Source organism: Chrysemys picta, chromosome 2 (assembly GCF_011386835.1).
Source record: "Chrysemys picta bellii isolate R12L10 chromosome 2, ASM1138683v2, whole genome shotgun sequence".
Taxonomy (NCBI): Eukaryota; Metazoa; Chordata; order Testudines; family Emydidae; genus Chrysemys; species Chrysemys picta.
Window position 1 is genome coordinate 18,179,327 of NC_088792.1, and position 21,524 is coordinate 18,200,850.

Sequence of the window (21,524 nt, forward strand, 5' to 3'; positions counted from 1 at the left end):
GGCTCTTCTGTCCTCTGCTGCTTTTCAGCTGTTACCAGACATCACTTTGGAGCTCTGCTGGACAGAAGAGAGGCGGCTATCACATGTCAGGCGAGCCGGCAGAAGCAGCTGGTTGTGGAGGCTCACAGCAGCACAGTGGCCCTACAGCTCAAGTCCAGGTGACCACATGTCCCAGGGCTCTACAACACTGACATTTCACCAGAACCAGGTGGAAAGCCTGGGCTGATTGGTGGCCATGCACTCACCAGGACTCAGGCTCATCCCAAATGCTGATGACATAACATGGGTGGAACAATAGTTCTCTGACATCCAGTAAGTCTGGGTGCATGGGGGAAGCCCCATTGTATCTTTAAGAAAGACGAGGTGTGTTGGAAGGCTTTTCCCCATTCTTTTTGCTTCTGCTTCTCAACAAATCAATCTTGGGCCCTGGAGACTTGTTCTTTGTGTAAAATGAAGGTGAAGAGGTTCATGTCCTGCCCCTTTATGGAGAAGGGATGCTGGAGGCCTTGCTGTGAAGCAATAGCGCGCTGGGCACTAACTATGGTGGAGGACGGCTGGCTCTTCTCTTGGCACCTCCTGCAGACTCTCTTCTTCTGGTGGAGGCAATACTTTGCCCCCTGAAGCTTAGGACCCCTAACTTCAAGTGCCCAGACCTGGACGGTGTTGTGGATGCAGTGCATGGCTTTGTGGTAGACAATTCAGGATGCAGCTGGGCTTAAAGGGATGCTGGATCTGTGCCCGCTAACAGTGGTGGTGCTCAGTGGTAGAAACAGATGAGGTTACACTGGAACAAACAGAAAACAGACGCTCCAAAATGAAAACGTGGAGGCATCATTTATAGATGTAAAATATTTTTATTTGTAAATGCTGATCTTCTAAATCTGTTTTCACAAATTCCAAAACCCATAACACTCTGTATACTTCAAAAAAATTTTTCTTTTTTTTTCTTTTTTTTTTTGCCAACATTAGATACTATTATACAGAACAGAAAAAACTGTAGGACAAATACTGGTAGGATGTTGGAATATTGTACAAGAGAAGAAAAATATTCAAGAAACAATTTCATACAGCTATTTATCAAGAGAAAAATATATACAATTGATTTATTCTGTAAGATAAAAATACATCATGCCATATACATTACAAGTTCAGAACTGTATTACTGAATATACCAACAGTTTACAGTCCACTTTAATTGTGCACACAAAAAAACTTCATTTTTTTTATATTTAAACCTGTGAAGTGTCAGTACCAGAATTTTAAGTACAAAATAAAAAGCTAACCTGGTTCAAAATGCTGATTAAGTTTCTACAAGCAAACACAAAACAGTGTTTATTTTTTTAAAGAAATGTAAACAAAAACAATCCATACAAACACATTTTTAAATTACATTTTCCAAAACCCTATTGCCAGAGTCCTGCAGCTGCAAGCACAATTACATCTAATTTTTTTCCTTGTTTTTTCATTTAAAGAAGGCTATCATATTAGACTTAAGCTCCCACTACATGATCCTATTCTGTTTACATGATTTAGTGTAAGCTGAACAGTCACCTAATCGTGACTACTTTTTCTGAAGAAAAAACCATGTTCAGCCTCTATTTTGGGTGGTTTTAGCAGTTATTCACAGTTATCACAAATTGTAAGCACAAAAAAACCTGACTTAAGAAATAGGGATGCAACAATATAATACAAATAAAATAAATCAGTCTAACTTACCCAAGCATCTATAAAAGTCAGAGTTGTAATATACATGCCTTCTACCAGGCTTAAAGTTTACTTAAAAAAAAAAAGAAAAAAAAAAGGACTAATAGACCACAGTTGAGCCAGCTTTAAACATTTAAAAAAAAAAAATCCTCTCTTTAAATTGAGATTTTGGTTATTCCATAATAATTGTAATGGTGTGGTTAGTAACACATGAGATCATATTGTAACATCCCTATTGATATTTTATAATAAGCACCCGAACTGCTGCAGAGTCTGGTAGCATTTGGTCAATAACTATTTTTTTTATACTGTATTTTTTTCTCAAAATATTTACACTTTTGTACAAAGTAACAGGGTTTGTTAGTTCTGCAGGTAACAGCAGCAGCTTGGCTTTCTTCTAACTTTTTTTTTAAAAATAGCTTCATTCACTTATTCAATAATAAATACAAAAAGTTTCTCTTATTTTACAGAAATCAAAAACTACAATAAACTGACTCATGGAATCAAGTATTTTAAATGTATTTTAGTGCAAGTTATTTTTCCCTTAGCTCTATCCCTAAGGAAGTCGTTTCAGTACATTCCTTGTTCAGTGGTGTCTACTTTTATTTAAAAATTTTCTTTAATTAGAGGGCCTGCCCCTTTATCAAATAAGGCTGTGGCCAGCACTTTGGACTTCTCCCTTTCGCTGGTGATTTCAGTCTTACATTCATATATGCCCACCTGCCCTCCAGCAGGTCAGCCATCGGTTCTTTGCCCAAATTAAACAGTTTCTCCGTAGTGAGCTCAAAAAACAAAAGTGCTGGACCATTCTGTAATTCAGTTTAACCTCCAGGCATCTGGGAAGTTAGACAGCTTCAGATTTTGCCGACTTGCTTCTGGTGCTTGTTTTACACTTGAATAGAAACTGAAACTCCCAGAAGTGATTTTATTCCCCCCCAGGAAGGTAAGAATTTTCTGTCGACAAAATCAAAATATAAGTCACTTCATCTTAGGGACAAGCAACCCTCAAAGACAGCAAGGAATGCATTCTAGTTCATCCATTTTCGGCAGTTTACAGCTCCACAGTGACATGGGATCTTGTGCTGGTCATCTTCAAAATCAAATTTATAGTCATAGCAAAGCTGGAAGAAAACAAACGTCGAGAGCGTGGTTATGAAATGTCTGATCCGTATTCTTCATTATATCTTTGCTTGTATCTATCATTCTATACCAGCGGTTCTCAAACTGTGGGCCGGGACCCCATTTTAATGGGGTTGCCAGGGCTAGCTTAGACTTGCTGGGTCCAGGGCAGAAGCCTGAGGGCAGCAGGGCTCGGGTTACAGCCCCCCTGCCCAAAGCGGTGGGGCTTGGGCAGGCTCAGGCTTCTGTCCCCCCTCCTGGGGTCATGTAGTAATTTTTGTTGTCAGAAGGGGGTTGCGGGGCAATGAAGTTTGGTCTATACCAGGCCTGCACAACATGCGGCCCGCATGGGCTCACTGTGCGGCCCGCGGGGGTTGAGTAGATGGGCTCACTGTGCGGCCTGTGGGGGGGTGAGTAGGCAAGTGGCGGGTGAGGGAGGGGAATGAGTAGGCGAGCAGGTGGGCAGTGGCGGGGAATGAGTAGGGGAGCCGGGCGGGTGGAGGGCTGAGGAGGCAAGTGGGTGGGCAGTGGCGGGGGGGGGGGGGGCAGGTGAGCCGGTGGCGGGGGAGGGGGGTGCTGAGGAGGCGAGTGAGCGGGCAGTGGCGGGGGAGCAGGTGAGCCGGAGGGGTGGGGGGCTGAGGAGGCAAGCGAGCAGGCAGTGGCGGGGGGTGAGGAGGCGAGCCGGGGGGGGACGGGGACGGGGACGGGACTGAGGAGGCGAGTGGTGAGTCGGTGGCTGACCTGTTCTACTGATCTGGTCTGGCTCCCAACCCCTCTCCCAGGGCCGGCTCCAGGCACCAGCAAAACAAGCAGGTGCTTGGGGTGGCACATTTCTAGGGGCGGCATTCTGGTGCCGGCCATCATAGGTGCCAACTCCGGGGCATGGGGAAAAAGTGCCCTCGCCACCCCAGCTCGCCTCCGCCTGCTCCCCTGAGCGTGTCGCCGCCGCTCCGCTTCTCCCCCTCCCTCCCAGGCTTGCCGCGCGAAACAGCTGTTTTGCACAGCAAGGCTGGGAGGAAGGAGAAGCCAAGCGGCGGGGCTCTCGGGGGAGGCGGCGGAGGTGAGCTGGAGCGGGGAGTGGTTCCTCTACCCCCCCGTTACTTCCTGTGCCCCCCCCACCCTAGCTCACCTCCACTCCGCCTGCTCCCCTGAATGCGCCGCCACTCCGCTTCTCCCCCTTCCCTCCCAGGCTTGCCACATGCAAAACCACTATTTCTCGCAGCAAGGCTGGGAGGGAGGAGAAGCCGAGCGGCAGGCGCTCGGGGGAGGTGGTGGTGGTGGAGCGGAGGTGAGCTGGAGCAGGGAGCGGTTCCTCTACCCCCCTTGCTTCCTGCGCCCCACAACCCTAGCTCACCTCTGCTCCGCCTGCTCCCCTGAACGCACCGCTTCTCCGCCCTCCCTTGCTTGAGAGGGGGGGGGGGAGAAGCGGAGCGGCGGCACGCCCGGGGGAGCAGGCGGAGCAGAGGTGAGCTAGGGCGGGAGGTCACGCTGGGCCCGCAGGAAGCAATGGGGGGGAGAAATGCGGCACGCCGGGGGAGGAGGCGGTGTTGGGGATTTGGGGAAGGGATTATTCGGAAGGGGTGGAGTTGAGGTGGGGCCGGGGGCAGAGGGGCACGAAAAAGAAAGGGGAAGTAGCCACAATTTTTTTTGCTTGGGGCGGCAAAAATCCTAGAGCCGGCCCTGCCCTCTCCAAGGGTTGCAGCTGTCTGGAGGTACCTGCCTTCCACGCCTTCCTCATTCACACCTCATTCATTCAACAGGGCAATTGATTACAAAGTGGGGGGAAGATCTTATTCTACTTCTAGCAAAAAGACATTTTTCTTTTACCTTAATTATACTACCTTAGGGGCCCACCATAACACATTACCGAGGTTCAATACTGCCGTTTCAGTGGGGCGGCGCTGGGGAAGGAGGGTTTTTTTCCGCGGGGCAGGTGGCGCGGTGGGGGGGGGGGGGGGGTTCGGCGGTGCTGGGGGGGGTTGTTTCTGTGGGGCGGGCAACATTGGGGTCTGTGTGTTGTGTTTCAGGGGGGGCTGGGTGGCGCTGGAGTGGAGGGTTGTTGGCGCTCGGAGGGTTTCGGCCCTCAGCTGTTTTCTTTGGCGTAATATGGCCCTTGCTGCTTTACAAGTTGTGCAAGCCTGGTCTATACTATACACTCCACTAGCCAGTACATTATACAACAAAATAAAAGCAAATGAGTAAAGTCTACCTCCTCCCCCTTCTGGATTCTCCTGTTGGAGCTGATGATAATCTTGTGGCCTCTCTCAAAAGTCACCACCTCAGCCACGCAGTTCGGTGCACATGAATGGTTAATATACCTACAAAAATAAAAGATTTGGAAAATGATTTTTTTTAAGCCATGTAATTGGACACAAACCTAAACTAAACTATAGAGTGACTTTAGCTTCAGTGTGAGCGGATTTTTCCAGCTAAAATTACATTATTCTGTACTTGTTTCTTTACCTAGAAAAATGTAAAAAAAATAAATAAAAAAATAAAAAAAGTTAAAAAAATTACATTTCTTTTTCTACAGCTGTACATCTGCCATGAAACAGTTAAGGCTATGGAGAGTTAATGAGAAAGATGGCATAGCTTCAGTGGCTTAGTGTGAAGACTGAATGCATCAGTTTAGAGAATAAGGCCATTGAAAAAAAGCACAAAATGGAATCTCTCCCCAACAGCCAGCCAAGGGAACATGGCTAATTTCCAAACATGAGATCACAGCTCTCTGAAGAGCCACCCACCTTGCAGGACCTCCTGTCAATGTAGCATCAATGACATGATCATTGTCAATGCGGAACATGTACACTCCACGATTCTGAAAGAGAGTGGGAAGAAAAGACGCTATAGATTTTACACAAAACAAAATCAGTGATTGAAACAAAGCAGCAACATGGACCATCTCCAAGTATTTTTCTGGATTCACAATTGGACGTGGCCCATTGGCTCACGAAGGAAGCACTGATTCATATATTTCACTTACTATGTGAAAGTAGGATACTATCATTAAGTCCACTACTTATGAAGAATGGATCGGCCATAAACATGAGAGGCAACCTCCTGTGATTTTAATATCTCCCTCAAGTAATATGCTAATATGATTTGTATAGCACCTTTCACGTAAGCTCTCAAAGCGCTTTACCAATGGTCCCTCACAACATCCCTGCATTGCACAAAGAGGTTAAGCCTTACTTAAAAAGTGGTCCCTAAAAATTGAGTCTCTGACCTCTTTGTGCTTGTACAACTGTAAGATCAGCACATTACCAGACTCTCTGGTGTTTGTGAGGTTTAATATATTTGGTAGGCACTCTGAGATCCTTGAATGAAAGGCTCTGTAAAGGTCTAAGGTAATATTATCATCTCAAGGTCACACAGTAAGTCTGTGGCAGAGTGATGAACAGAATCAAAAACAGAGTGGCACAGCAAAAGTGTGCTGAGTCTATAACTGAGAGGTCAGGGAGTGAAACCATCTTCTGCTAGTTTCTATGGTCTGTGTTATACTGGAAGATCACAATTGTCCCTCTGGCCTTGGAATCTATGAATTAAGGAGTCCCAATTCCCAGTCCCCTGCTACAATCACTAGACACAACACTGCCTCCCAGAATTCAAACATTCATCCACATTCACAACAGTACTTCGACTCAGCTTCCTCAGAACGGAAGTCTTAAAATGCTGGCAACACATCTCATTCTGTTGCATGAATACTTAAAGGAAAGGAACGGAAAGGAACAGTAAGTAAATAATAATTATATACAATACCTGAGATTCATAAAGTTTCTCTTTCCTGTTTGCTACCTCATTACGGATGATAGTTCCAATATATTCAATGATCATGGTGTGCTTTTCAATGTCTCTAGCAGCATATAAGCCCAGGCCCTACAAAGAGAATACTGTGTGATTTAGAACAGGAGAATCAATGCACATTTACATTTGATTCCTTTGGTGTGCCCCCAAGCCATGCCTGGAGAAAATCTCTATCTACACATGCAGCAATGATGCATATTGAAAGATAAAAAGTGACACTGTTGAAAAAATACAAAAGGTCAGCAAATGCGAACAGCAACCTTAGCTCCAGCATACACACACATTCAATATGTTTAACAATATACAATTGGAAATATAAACAGTGATATATTAAGTGTTCTATATATATTTACCCAGAAAACAGGAAAAGCAGAGTATATGTGCAACATGGCTGAATTAATATACACTTTTAAAGTTTAACACAGAGAATTATCTGAGCAATTACATTCTGTTATTTCTTCACTTCATCTCCTGATTTTTGTGATTTTAACTATACAGCTTTAATGATGCAAAATCAGTTTTCTGCATTTAATTTCCTAGTTTTTTTAAAATAAGAGAAAACACTTTGCAATTATTTATCTTGCAGCCAATTAAGCTAGTAGATGTCTTACTCTAGAGCTATTTGACTTGAATTCTTTGAACAATAAAGAATAGTTTCTAGAATCAAAGAATTCAAATAAATGTGTGCTATGGTGTTTTAACCATTTAAATAATATTCCACAGTCCAACCTAAAATATACAGCAAATACATACAAGGCATGGTGCACAGATTTGGCAACAAGTTCAATGGAGCTGAACACCTGGAAGGTTTGCATAAGTCAATAACTTGACTATTTAATCGTATTAACATGACCAAGTATTTTTCTCAACATCCTGGTCTCTCATTATTTCTGTTCTCCATCTTTTAATGAGCTAGCTTGGTCTAAAATTAGCTACTAGATATGCAGATGATCCTCTCACTGCTGCTGGTAAAAAGATTCTGTATATTTTAGTTTCTTCACTAAACTGCATTTTTTTTTTTTTGGAGAAAAAAAGTGAAGGCCTCACCAGTAAAACAACACAACTCAGTTTTACAAGCTAGAGCTTCAGTCAATTAAATTCAGAAAAAGAAAAAAAAAAAAGATTTAAAGTAATCAGCAATCTTTGTTACATACAATACAGGGAAACTGATCACCAGACATATGCTGCAAATTCCCTTCAGACTTTACTAGACTCTACAGACTGTAGGGAATTGTATTTAGGAATAAAATCTCAAAACTACAGCTATGTTGTAACTGACCTGAATCCGAGAGCGAGCCAGATACACATTGGATTTCCATTCGGTCTTCATTTTACGGTACTGGGAGGACTTGGAATGGACAAACTGTTTACTGTAAGGCGCATTTAGCTCTCCTGTCACTGTGCTCTGAAATGACTTGGAGGTGCTGGTGCTATTCAAGGTGTGAGGCCTGCGGGAATTGGGCATATAACAGAAAAAAATACAAGAAAAACTGAAGATTTCTCCGAATAAAACCACAAGCTGAATTTTATTAAAACTTTCAGACAAACATACACTTAAAGCCAGCTAGCATAGACAACAAAGCGGTTCCTTTGATTTGGGCATGCACATACACAGCCAAAGACAACAGGGTTTGTAAGCAGCAGACAAAAGCACAAATAACCCTAAGCAGCCTATAAACCCTGGGCTGTACTATGTGAAGTTAAAACAAAATACCTTAACACAAACCTCTTGACATGGGTACTCATTTTAGGCTCAGCACGGGCACAGCCCGTGGGATTGATGGCAAGAGGAAGTTCCATTAAAGGGTTTCGGCCATATCGGAAAGTGTAGTTCTCACAAGCCTCAACCCCAGGAAGCTGTAAGAAACCAAGTAATCACATATTAACACATCAGAAAAACATCCGCACAACAGCCTGTCTTTTTAAACCTGGAACAGGCAAAGAGCTCATAATTGCTGAGACTTAAGACTTGACACTGCCTTATGATGATCCTTCTGTAGCATTTCCTTGACAAAAAGCTGTGTTTTGACTCTTATCTATATTACATCAGACTAACTAATTTGCAAATATAGAAACATGGAGAGAGACACCGAGTTTTAGCGAAACTCCCTTTTCCTCCTGGCTAGTTTTCTCTAAAGAACATGTGGTGAACGCCTGGTGTGACATGCTTCCATATCGCAGCAGACACTTCCCCTGTCATGCACTATTTTTTGGGTGTGCATTATGGGTAAAGCTGGTAGAAAGTTTTTGTTCAGAAAAATTTCTCACCACACAATGAGGAAATTTCAATTCTAATGACAAATTTTGATTTTTCCATGGGAAATTTCAAAACATAATTTTTTGTTTTACGTCAACTTAATGCTTTGGTTTGGTTTTTGGAAATCACAAAATTTTGGCTTTCAAATGTTCAGTTTTTGGATTTTCAGGTTCTTCTTCCCTGAAAAAGTATGTAAAGTGTAAGAAGGTGGAGGAAAAAAAAATCTTACTTTCTCACACCTTCTTACTGTTTTCCTTCTGCTGTGTGTGTGTGTGATTGATCCGGTAACTCTCTGAGTTGCTTTACATCAGACTGACTAATTTGCAAATATAGAAATATGGAGAGAGACACTGAGTCTTAGCAAAACTCCCTTTTCCTCCTGGCTAATTTTCTCTAAAGAACATGTGGTGAGCACATGGTGTGGCATGTAGCACATTCATTTGCTACAACCTTTCATGTTCTCAACGGAACAAAACAGAACTCCAAATGAAAAAAGAGTCACTACAGAATCAAATGGAACCTCTTCCTATTAGAGTTAATCACCTGGGGGAAGTGCAGTCTGGATTTCCCCAACTGCCCACCCTCCCCCGGCGGTTAGGTTGGGAGAGGGTAACTTTGGTTTCCCCTGGGGGCTATAGGCCTGCTGGCTGAGGTTGCACCAAATCATTCGGTCTCTGGGCACTCTTGCTAATCCTTTCCTGGAGTAGTTCCACCCACTCTTCAGATAGCACTGGCACCAGACAGGCTCCTAGGTGGAGGGGAAGTTGACACTGCCATGTGGAATTTCCCTCCCAGCGGACTATCCACTCCCAGGGCCCCTGTGGCCTGTTTCACAATGGCAGAAACTTCACAAATACTTATATGATAAATGTATCGTTTTCATCCGAGATGTTCTAAATTGTTGTAAATCTTTAATTAGAATAAGAGTCCCGAACTGTTGCAGCAATGACTCACTGATTCAGCAATTCTTGCCACTGCAGAGACTGTCAAACCAAAGAGGTCTTCACCCTTCAAATATCCAGGAAAGAGCTGTAGCATTTCAGATTCTTTTCTAACAGAAGCAACAGGCTCCAAGATTTTATCCCACACACCTACATGACCACATGGAAAAAGATTATAATGAGCAAGTAAAGAAAGCCCACAGACACTATAGTTATACCTAACAAATAAGGAAATTGGCGTAGGACACCTGTAATGAAAAAGGCCACAGAGTATCAGATAGTTGATTTTATATCTAAAGGGAACAACTTAATGAAATAAAATATCCCACTTCACCACAGTGTAGAAGTTTGAAATGGAGACTCATCTGAGTAGTTATGTTCTGTTGAGTACTCCCAGACAGTGTTGCGTCTCTGTTATACTTCTCTTAATTCTGAGGAATGTAACAAACACTGAGCACTGGATGAAAACTTTTAGATCACTAATTCCACATTACAAATTCCTACTCACGTAATCAGGCAACTAAGTTTCTCCTGCTAAAACATTTTTAAAATGACCACAAAGTAAATAAAGTTTCCTTAAATAAATGGAATTTTCCACTTCCTTAAGTTGACGATTTTTCTCTCTTACTGTTGCAGATGTCTCATGGTGGTACAATATGTTGGTAAGAAGGGAATAAAAGATCTGAGTTTGAGATTCCAGCTCAGTTCCTTTCTCACCACCCAAGAATTGCTGGGGATGCTGTAGAGACAGCATGCTTAGCTGAAGAGAGCAACTTTGGTCAGTTTGCTAGGACCCTCTGGCAAGTTTTCAGGAGAGGTGTTAATAGACTAGAGAGTGTATCTTCAACCCATAAGATTGGATGCACATTCGGCTAATGGTGAAGGTAGGACATAGTGGTGGTGGCAATGTAGCAAGGATTCCTTTAGCTCCAAGGATCCCATAACCTCCAAGATTCCTGATGTCACCAATCACACGGCTGACAAACATGCCGCCATTCTTCTATCCAGCCAATTCTCATTAGTATCATCTGAGCCCAATGGGGTCCTTTGAGGTCAGAGCCTTAAAATTTCATCTGTTTTCTCTGACATTCATCACCACCCTTGGGATTCTGCATAGCAGTTGAAGAGCAGTGAATCAGGCTCCCTTCATAGCTTGCCAATGCCACTGCACAGTTAGTTAAATGGGTCTCTGTTGAACAACACAAGATATTTTTACTTTCATCATGGTCTGAGTGCACTGCTTACTTCTAGTGCCTCCATGCCCAGAAAGTGACTAATACCAGGAGATGGATCCATGTCTAGTACAATACTGCTGAGCTGGCTAAGCATACTTTAAAGTATGGGTCTACTCCTAAAAGAGATTATGTAAAAAACGACATCTTTGTGATTTGACAGGTGTGTGTGGGTATTCAGACTCAATTCTACTTCAGTGACAAAAATATTCATGTTAGCCCTGCAAAGCTAACCCAGCTAAGACTGAATGAGCTGGATTCTATTACGATTTGCATATCATGTACAGAACAGTTTAGTAAGTTGCAGTTGGTTACGTCTGTGCAAGCCACTGCAGGCATAAATTGATAATAATGGGGTTGCACAGGTGTAAATAGCAGGTGTTCTGTGTGAGACAGAAAGAAATCAGCTTGGCTTTCAGAGCCTAGGCTGTGTTTGCACAGCTGGCAGCTGGAAAAAAAAGATCTTTTTACTTGTAGCTTGAACACATCTGATCTGGAGATCATTGAGCCAGAATGAAAATAGAGCCCCAAAAGGTCATATTTAGAAAGTCACTTTTCAGAGCAGAAACATTTTTTCTTATTTTGTCCAATGTTCATGTTATATCGTTTTGGCTTCTTTATGAGCTTGTTGCAAGTATCCTTTCTTCCTCATTTTATTTGTAGTGCACATTATTGTTTTATCTGTCTAGGACGGTTATTCTATGCCCCCCATCACCATTGCATCTCAGAAGTTTCATCTTTGAAATCACAGTACTGAGTAAGTATAGTACAGCTCACGGTGCTAGAAGTACAGCCTTGGCATATTGCTATAGAGATTACATTATGCAGTAGAATTAGCAAATGATTAGGCACCAGATAAATAATTTTTCCATTCTATAATGGAAGTCTACGTTGTGAGACCCAGGTCTTACATTACTGGGCATGAAATAGAAACAAAAGAAGAAAGCTATGCAGGAAAACAAGTGCCGGCAACATTTATCAGAAACATTTACCGTACATACGATGTATAAGGAAACTGTATAGTCATGAAAGTCTTCTGTCGAGTTTACATAATTCTTGTTTACCTTTTGGTGTGGAATCAGTAAGAACCAGATCATCATGACCTTGCTCAACAATCCTGATCACGAACACTGGAAAACCATCCTTCTCCTCAATAGAACACAGATAGCGACAGCGCCTGTTTGCATATCGCATGCTCCAATACAACCGGCTGGCCTCGTATCCAACAGGGAAGAGAGCTTTCGAAGAGTGGAATGCCTGCATCTGTTGCGGCAGCAGCTGACCAATAGTGTGGAAGATCAGGCTTCCTACACGGAAAGTGTGCTCACGTTCTCCCCGCTGTACTATACTAGCAATTTGCCGCACCTCATCACGCTGAACGTAGACCCTCCTGAAAACTGCAAAGTAATTAAGTTCTTGCTCATGAGCTCCCTTTGGTTTGTGCATGGGGCAAAGCATGGTTTTGTCTTTAAAAAACATGCATTGTGCTTTAATGGCACAGGTAAAGTGATAAATATTGGTGCATCTTAACCTGTGACAACTGCTGGTGGCGCCCATTTTGTGACAGAACATGCATTTCATTTGCAAGCCTCTTCGCAGTGCTAGTTCCACGTTAATTAAGGCACCAGCCTGTGTCTCATAAACCTCTGTAGACCAAAGTGCACAGTTCAAATGGACCCAAAGGTCTAAGTCAAGGTTAAGAAGCCTTGCTGGTCCATCTGTTAGTCCATCACCCTCTTCATGACAGAAGCAACATTTTCTGTAGTCTTTAGGCACAGGGTCAGGTTTAAGGGTTGTGCCCAGTTTCTTGAGAAACTCATCTATCTCCTCTTCACCAGGGGGTTTGAATGATCCTTTAGGAATCACAACCTGAATGTTCCATTTTTTCCATTTCATTCCTCTCCATTTCTTACTTAGAGGTCGACAATCATCAAGGCCACTGTGTATTGTTTTTAACCTAGGTTTTAGCTTCACTGTTACTTTAAGCTCATCTGGCTTTGCCTCTACCGTGGCTGCTTCAAATGCAGGAGGGAACGTGATAGGGGGTGATGAAGGCGGAGAAACTTTTTCCTGCAGCTGAGGGAGACAATGTACATCTAAAGTGGAGATGTTGTTGCTGTACTGATGGAATGCTTTAGGTGGCATTTCTTTCATCGGTGACTGTGGGAAAGATGGAATTGAGTCCTGAGAAATAAATAGAAAAAAGCCTCTTACAAATATATTACAAATTGAACAACAAGTATCCCCTAATAATGTTATCAGGTCAGAGTGAAGAGAAGGGGTGAGTTTAGAGCATATAAGGTAATTTGTCAGGTTGTTGTGTCATAGGACAAAATAAGTTATCTTGATTCATTGGTACCATGGCTTGTGTTGGGTCACAGAGCAGTATTTTAATAATTTTGAAGCTTTACTTTTGCTCCAATAAGTCCAGAGTATGGGTCCTCTCCTCTTTCTCGACACTTTTAAAAATGAAGTAGCAAATGGTTTAGATTGCAGCACCCAATAGATTTACATCATCTTTATTTTTAGGAAGCTCCAGACAAAGTTGTATAAAAATCTCTAAACATGGATCAGGAGATAAATTATTAACAGATAAGGAACTAGTTAAATGGCAGAGAGAGATAAATGCTGGGAATTAAAGGAGTGTATTTTTCATGGAAGTTGGTGAGGAGTGGAATCCTGCAGGGACAAATACGCTATTAAAAAAGAAAAAGGTCAAATTATAACACAAGATCTACATCTGCAGATGGATTTCAAAATAGGGGCAGGATTAAGACTCAGAGAGACTGATATGTTTTTTAGGGTCCTCTTGAAAAACAAAATGAAAAGATGCAGAGGCAGAATATGAAATTTAATTGTTTAAGAATAAAGTGATGCACTTGGGTAGAAATGATGCCCAAGATAAGTACAATTCAATTAGTATTGAAAAACTCATTTATTTCTTGCAATGCCTATTATCATTAATTTAAATTAAGATTTTTAAGCCCTAACAGTGTGCTTGGCGATGCACTGGATATATATCTGTAGCAAGGGACCTCATCCACAAGCATCTTGTTTTCTTCCCTCCAAACCAAATAGAATGGGACAAGACAAGGTTGTCTGTGTCCTGAGAGGTGCTGCGCTGCTACTATGAGCTGCTGCATATCCTTACTAGGGTCCACGAACAGAAAATGGATTCTTTTGGCTGTTTACAACGGGAGATTGAATGGATGAAATTCAGTTCCAACTACATGTTCTTGTCATCCTGGAGTACACATGTGAAAAACTCCTGGCATGACCACATTTTCAACTGAGTATGTTTCTTAAAACATTATATTATACTTCCTACCTTTTGTGTCAAGAAAGTAAAGTCTTCCTGCAATCTCCTTGTTCAGTTATTAATGATTTCTTACTGCGCATGAAGCAAATGAAAATGCAGAAAATAAAGGAATACGTGTAGGGCTTGATGCAATGTTCATCAACTCAACAGAAAGCCTCCCACTGATTTCAATGAGAGTCAGAGATTCAGCCCTAAAGCTCTGTCAGGAAAAGACGGCTAATGCTCTGCCATGCATTTCTCCTAGGTTTAATTTTCTGTAAATATGGATGTTGATTTTAATTCCTGATCCCTTGCTGCTTCAGAATTCCAATATCCTATTTTAGCATGGACTCATACTTAAATGCCATTAAAACATAACAGTTTATGGTATTATAAATGCTAAGTATGCCAAGAACCCTTGGCCTAAGATCTTTACTTAAGCAATTTTTCTATTTTATTAGAGAAGTAGCAGCAATAATTGCTGCTAATTAGGATGTGACACAAAGCTTGGTACTTACCTTGCTCTCTGAGTTTTTTGCTTGCACAGCTGCTGAATAAAGAACAAAGCAGTTGTTGCTACAAAATACAACATCCTTTTCCACTCTATCGGAGATCTCTCGGGAATCCTGGGAATCAAAGCCAAAGATTGTTATGAGCCCATTCCAGGGAATAGAATTTATAAAATTCTCATTTTTGTTACACCAATCTTCATCTCTTTGGGACAAGATGTATTGGAGCATAAGCTTTCGTGGGTGAATACCCACTTCGTCAGACGCATGCGGGTATTCACCCACGAAAGCTTATGCTACAATACAGCTGTTAGTCTTAAAGGTGCCACGGGACTCTCTGTTGCTTTTTACAAATCCAGACTAACACAGCTACCCCTCTGATACTTAACTCCCTTTTGAAGAGTACTTAGCATGGGTGTGTGTGTGGGGGGGGGGGGGGGGGGGGAAGAGAGGGGGGCAGAATTCTGGTCAGGCCTCTGGGCACTACTGTAATACATATATTAAACTACGGAAATTTAAAGTTAAAACCATCAGTGGCCTTACTCTTCAGCATCTTATGCCACCAACAGAAGTGCATTAGAATCAATGCAAAGAATCCTCTATTGTATTCTCATGTGAATTTTACTTAGAGAGTATGTCTACAGGCCATTTTTTTTTTTTAATCTTTGAACCACAAAAGCTCTTCCTGTTTCAGGCTGGTCAAAGATAGATCACACAACTTTATCATCAAGTGGTGATCTGTAAAATGTTGCTGTGGATTCAGGCCCAGATTTTTAATGTATTTAGATGCCTAACTCCCACTGAAGTCAATGGGAGTTAGGCACCTACATTCTGTAAAAAATCTGATCCTGGGTGTTTTGCATGGGTGCTCATGCACTTTATGTATAGGTATGACTATACAGCTCTCTTACATAGCAATCATATTATTTCATTATTTAGATAAATGGTGATGGTATTTTTGTTGCAGGCCAGATGCATGTTTTTCCAGAATTCATACTGGTCTAAATATTTTAATATTTGCATACAGGAATGGAGATCCAGCAGGGACATTTGGTTTTTCCCCCCCTACCACAAGAAAGAAACAGCAGAAAATATACAAAAACAAGATTTAAATGTGATTAACTCCCTTCTGCTTGAAAAGATGTCACTCTCCCAATAGTGCCAGATAACAGCCCAAAGTTAGTACCTTGGAAAGAGAGCTCTGCTGAATTTTTTAAGTCCCCTAAAAGTGATATATCATGGTAGCAACATTTAAATAGCTGTCCCTGATTATACACTGAAACCTATTTAAGAAAAATGACTGAAATATTTATATAAGCAGTATTTCTGAAATTGTTTGCTGGTTTCATTTGCTGACTGAAAATAACGATAAAAAATAAATAAATATCACTTTCCACGACAGTACCTGTTTAAGGAAAGACAGATCTTTGAACGATTTCCGCACTCCACTACCAAGAACTACCACTTTACAATGAGAACACCACTGAGGTCTCAGTGCCGAGCCTTCTGCAATATTTTGATTGTGATCTTTATAACCGGCTAGACCTAAAAAAACCCCAACAAATCTGTTAGACAATAGTCAAGACACTCCTGAATGAAGTGCGTGTTGAAATGGCAGTATTCTTCGGCAGGTTAATAGTGGGACTCCATCCTCCTAGACAGGGCATTAGGCAAGCTTTAAGATAAATACAGATGGGGAGTTTTTTCTTAAATTAGACAAAAATCTTTTGTAGTTCTGGTTTGAATAATAAGGCAAAAAGAGATTATATAATATGAGTTGAATAAATAAATCAGACTAAAATAGGAGTATTAATATATTTAAATGTCTATGTACAAATTTTTCAAAGGATGAATAATCTCCCAAAGTGGTGAAAGACAAATCATTAGAGTAATTTAAAATTAGACAGGACAGAAAACGTGAGAATACCATGTACTGTTGGAAACAATCCCACATTGGCAGCGAGATGGACAAGATAATATCATAGGTGTTTTCTATCTCTGATTTCCATTAGTCTCGGAGAACATCAGGAACATAGTGCACAGGTACATGTGTGCTGATTGTATAAGAGACAGTATTATTAAAAACAAGAATCAACTAGTTAATTCTAGAGTTTGAGTTTATAGGACTGAAAATTCTCCAATACCAGCATGATTAAAAATGAAAAACTAATAATGACAAGAACTAGATATAAACTAACTCACCATTGCTGTTTGGAGGAAATGTCACATTAGGTTGCTTCAGGCCATAAGACCCTATTAGTCTGGTAGGGCCCATGGATCCTGCCTGAGGACCATGAAGTAATAAGTGCTGTCTGTATTCCATAGCCGGATTCATTCTGTGACTGTTTAACACTCCCATGGAGGATGGAACATCTGGGGCATTACTAACTTCGTAACTGTTGGGAATTCTGACGTGCAGAAGATTGGAAAACGCAGCCACAACGCTACTAATATTCTAAAACAATAAAAATAAATCTCTGTTTTTATCAATTAGAGGAAGTAAATGGCCAGGATATTAATTACCAGATTACAAGAATGCCGTACTATAGTAGCTCACATGCAAATTAAACTGAATAGTCATTATTTATATAATATGCTACATAAACACCATGCTAGAGGTCACATATAAATCATTGAAGTTTATTTCCCTTACCTCTGCAGCTGTGGGATGTAAAGTAATTGCTACAGATATAAGGCCAGATTTCAGACCATTTTGGGATGGCCCAAGCTGAGAGCCAAAGAAGCCAGAACCAGGTAAAGTTCCTGAACTATGTTCTGATTTTACATAATTCCTTTTTGCTTCTGAACCTTAAAAATGAAATAAAATATGTATTAAGTTAAGCTGCATGATTTTGAATGGATAGAAACTAGCAATAAGTACATAACCCATATTCCTCTTACCTTTTCCAGTACTGCTGGGTAGGATTGGAATGATGGGGGAAGGTACAGGCTCTGGGCTCTCTTCCTTTACCAGAGACAAATCTGGATACCTACTTACTTCCATTCCCACAACACTTTCAGGAGAGGAAGAGGGAACAAAGCTGTCAGGAGTGTCCCGGTCATCACAGTGATCTTGAACCCTGGGAGGAAAAACAAACTACAGCTTTTGAAAATGCCTTGTACAAAAACTAAGTGAAGGAAGTGGGTGGATTTTTGGTTGCTGGCAACAATTTTTGTGGCATCTCACCTTACTTCAAGATAAAATTAGCCAGACTTGTTTTTAATTAGCCTCTTCCCTCCCAAACTAAAGGCAATGATGATCTACAGTCTGAGATCTTTTAACTCAGCAGATTTGCTGTAGATGATAAAGCCACTATTCTGCTCTTGAACATCTAGTAGATGTTAACTATCCCATTTTTCACAGGTCCATGAGAAAGGATTTCACAAGGTTCAATGGCCACACACTTGGGTGCAAACTGCTTGAGCTTACCATAAATTTAAACTTCTAGAATGTGTTCAAAATACATGTCATATTGAATGGCTCACAGCCTTCCCCTACTGGATTTATAAAATTCATCCATCCATCCATCCATCCATCCATCCAGGCCTGCATGACCATAGTGCCATGAATCTTTAATCTGCACTCATCCTAAAGCACTCCTGTAAGGCAGGTGAGTATTATTATCCCCATTACAAAGATGGGGATGTGATGGAAAGACAGATTAAGTGATTTCTCCAAGGTCACACAGAAAGTCTGTGGTGGAGCAGGGAACTGAATCCAGGTCTCCCAAGTCCCAGGCTAGTGAACTAATCACTGGACCATCCTCTGATATACATCCAATGGCTGTAGTTCCTCAAACTTGCTGTGCTTCCAATAAGCTCGAGAAAGAGAGGGAGGGAAGTCTTTGCAGAGAGTTCTGCTGTGCACCATGGAGCACCTCTCCACAATGATTCAATCTGTGCCTACAAGGCAGGGGAGTTTTTGGCAGTAGCGTGTGGACATGAACAGTGGGATTTATGACTTTGTGGATCCACTGCCCAAAACAACCCTGTGCCGCTGTGCGAACCAGATTAGTTTCTATAACTTGTTTCCATTTCGGTAGAGCAAAATAATGAATATTTGACAGTTGAATAGGACATACAGTCTAGCAACAGCAGAAGTCTTCCTTTTAGTGGCACAGAAATCTCAGCTAGGGAATACTGATTGATGCTTAGTACAAATAATGCCATTTTCTTCTCATGCTGGTGTGGTTGGGGGAGGGTGCACTCCCTTCTCTAAAACCCCAATGGATCTCCAGTTTATTTGGGCTTCCACAGGGTGGAAGGATCTGGGCCAAAACAAGTAAACTTAGTATTTAGGGGGAAAAAACCTACCTTAATTCTTCCTGATTGTTATGGGGTGGTGTTGGAAGTGAAGCAGGAACATCCACAGTTTTAGGGCCCTGAGCCATAGCTCTTGCTAACAAATCATCCTGTGGTCTGAAAGGTAACTGGAACTGTTTTGGCCCAAGCGCTTTCGTAACTGAAACAGAAAAACACCGCACAACCAAGCATGCATATGTCTCTCTCTACCTACTGATACACACTGTAAGAGGGTGCTGGCTGCACTCTAATATAATTAAGGTTGTACACCAGTTTTTAACTCTATTTTCAGTCACTCATAACTCCAAAATTTTCATTTTTCATGTTTCAATTATTAATTGATGGATTCTGTGTGTAGGTAAAACTTTTGAAAATTGGAGCATAATTGGTTCTGCAATTTTTGACTTAGAGGAAATAAAAATATATTTTTCCCCATTATAAAAAACCTTTAAGCTTCCCCCCCGCCCCTTCTTCTTTTGCAGCACCCAGTGGCTAAAATTTGAAAGATGGATTTTGTCATGAAAAGTCCTCAGGAGGGCAATGCAAAGTCTTATTAATAGAAAACGGATTCTGATTTGACCAACGTTTACTAAGCATGTTCAAAAGTTTGCTGAGTGTACAAGTATGGAAGGCTGCTTTGTGAAAGCCCATGCAGCTAAGTAAGCTTTAAAATTGTCTTGTCATCTACATTATGCATGCAACTTTCACTTTGTTTTTTCCTGCCTTTTGAGTGTTTAACTGGGCACTGATAGTGCTCGCAACACAGTTTTTGTACGTAATATGCATAATTGCACATACATTGCTGTAAAATAAAGTTGGATAGAATCAATTACAACCTTCCAGACAGAGGAGTCTCATGTTCATTTATATACAATAAAGCCAAACTACATCAAATAAGGTGCAGTATACATTTCATACTTCAGTACCAACATGATACATCTTTTAAGCTTACCATCATGTCCGCCCAGCATTCCAGCCTTTCCAGCAAGTTCCTCAGTAGTTGCAAATCCATTCACCATCTTTTGACAAGCCACTGGTGGTGGTGTTGGAGGGAGAGAGGCTGGGGGTGTTGGAGGATTACTCAGATTATTCTGCTGCATGAGACCAAAGGATTTTAAAATTAGTTTTCGACAGGTAAAGACAACACAGATGCACAATTCCAGTAAGAGTAAATACTTGTAGGTTTTAAACACACAGAGGCAGCACCGAATACATAAAAATTAATATTTACTTCCCAAATACAGAGGAAAATAGATGAAAACACCTGCTACAAAACTACCTAGTATACAAAGACACAACACACAACACGAATTTAATGATATTATTGTAGGGGAGTGATAGATTCCTAAACCACTTAGACATAACTCTTAACAAACATTCTGAGAGTTTTGTCTAAGGAAAAACTGAGTGAAGACTCCAGGATTTGGCCTTTCTGGAACAGCGTCTATAGACATGAAACTTCATTATTGGTTTCCAAGTTCAGCAGCTACCCTTGCTTGACCAGATTCTTAGCTCAGTAACTCTGGTGTAAAACTGGAATATCTCAGATGGTCTTCATAGAGTCATTCCAGTTTTATGCTAGAGTAACTGTGTGTCAAATCTGGTCCTCTGTCTGTTGACATTCTTCCTATTCTCTCTATATTGCCTTTCAGCCCTCCAAGAGCCTGAGTTTTAAATTCTGTGGGCTATTAGACCTGCAACAAACAGATTATTTTGTTCACAGTTTTTAAGTCCTTAATCAGGGAGTAGTGGACAAATGATGAAGGTCTATTTCCCAACTAATTCTCATTAAGAAATGCTTTGCTGCGCTCAATTACTTTGTAAAGCACTGGAAATTCAGCCTTTTCTGCTCCAGAAAGCTTTAATTACAATTTTCACCAATTAGCATCAGTTTGCAAATGCAGTGCTTGTATTTTTTAAATTTGTTTACAACACGGTTTCTATTATTTGATTCCATGTTTTGTAGAGCAAAACAATGAATACTTCACAGTTGAATGCGATATACAGTCTAGCAATAGCAAATGTCTCTTTTTTAGCTGTGCAGGAGAGACTCCAAAGAGATCGTTAATGCAAATAATCCCCTTTACCTTGTGTTTTTTTTTTTTTTTTAAACAGAGAATAGACATGGGAAATCTAGATGGAAAAACATACCTTATAGATCAGTTGGGAATAGTAATCAGAAACCCCATCAAGTGTAGCACTACCAAAACTTCCCAAAAGTCGATTTCCACCATTTAGCTGGCCACTGCCATAGGGGAGAAAATGTGCAAAGCTCACTCCAATTATTGGTTCCATTAGAGGTAGCAGAGAGAGTTGCTACAGAAAAAAAATGGATAGAGATGAATACACCAAATAAAT

The 21,524-nt window shown here is 41.2% G+C and overlaps 1 protein-coding gene across 22 annotated transcripts in view; it reads right to left on the minus strand.

Moving 5' to 3' along the window:
• Positions 1-834: 834 nt before the first annotated feature.
• KMT2C (lysine methyltransferase 2C) overlaps positions 835-21,524 on the minus strand; it is a 332,762-nt gene continuing 312,072 nt past the window's right edge. For 19 of the 22 annotated variants that reach the window (XM_005297183.5, XM_065586755.1, XM_065586756.1 and 16 more), the window contains 16 exons: positions 21,318-21,482; positions 20,119-20,260; positions 19,179-19,326; positions 17,766-17,944; positions 17,518-17,672; positions 17,067-17,319; positions 16,270-16,409; positions 14,874-14,981; positions 12,122-13,241; positions 9,839-9,975; positions 8,342-8,484; positions 7,907-8,075; positions 6,583-6,699; positions 5,568-5,641; positions 5,033-5,141; positions 835-2,825 (listed from right to left, as the gene is read on the minus strand). In XM_005297183.5, coding sequence (XP_005297240.2) covers positions 2,733-2,825; positions 5,033-5,141; positions 5,568-5,641; positions 6,583-6,699; positions 7,907-8,075; positions 8,342-8,484; positions 9,839-9,975; positions 12,122-13,241; positions 14,874-14,981; positions 16,270-16,409; positions 17,067-17,319; positions 17,518-17,672; positions 17,766-17,944; positions 19,179-19,326; positions 20,119-20,260; positions 21,318-21,482 — 3,252 coding nt within the window. In that variant the 3' untranslated portion in view covers positions 835-2,732. The remainder of the gene's footprint in view (positions 2,826-5,032; positions 5,142-5,567; positions 5,642-6,582; positions 6,700-7,906; positions 8,076-8,341; positions 8,485-9,838; positions 9,976-12,121; positions 13,242-14,873; positions 14,982-16,269; positions 16,410-17,066; positions 17,320-17,517; positions 17,673-17,765; positions 17,945-19,178; positions 19,327-20,118; positions 20,261-21,317; positions 21,483-21,524) is intronic. The other 3 variants (XM_042859270.2, XM_042859243.2, XM_042859229.2) reach the window with 2 other exon arrangements.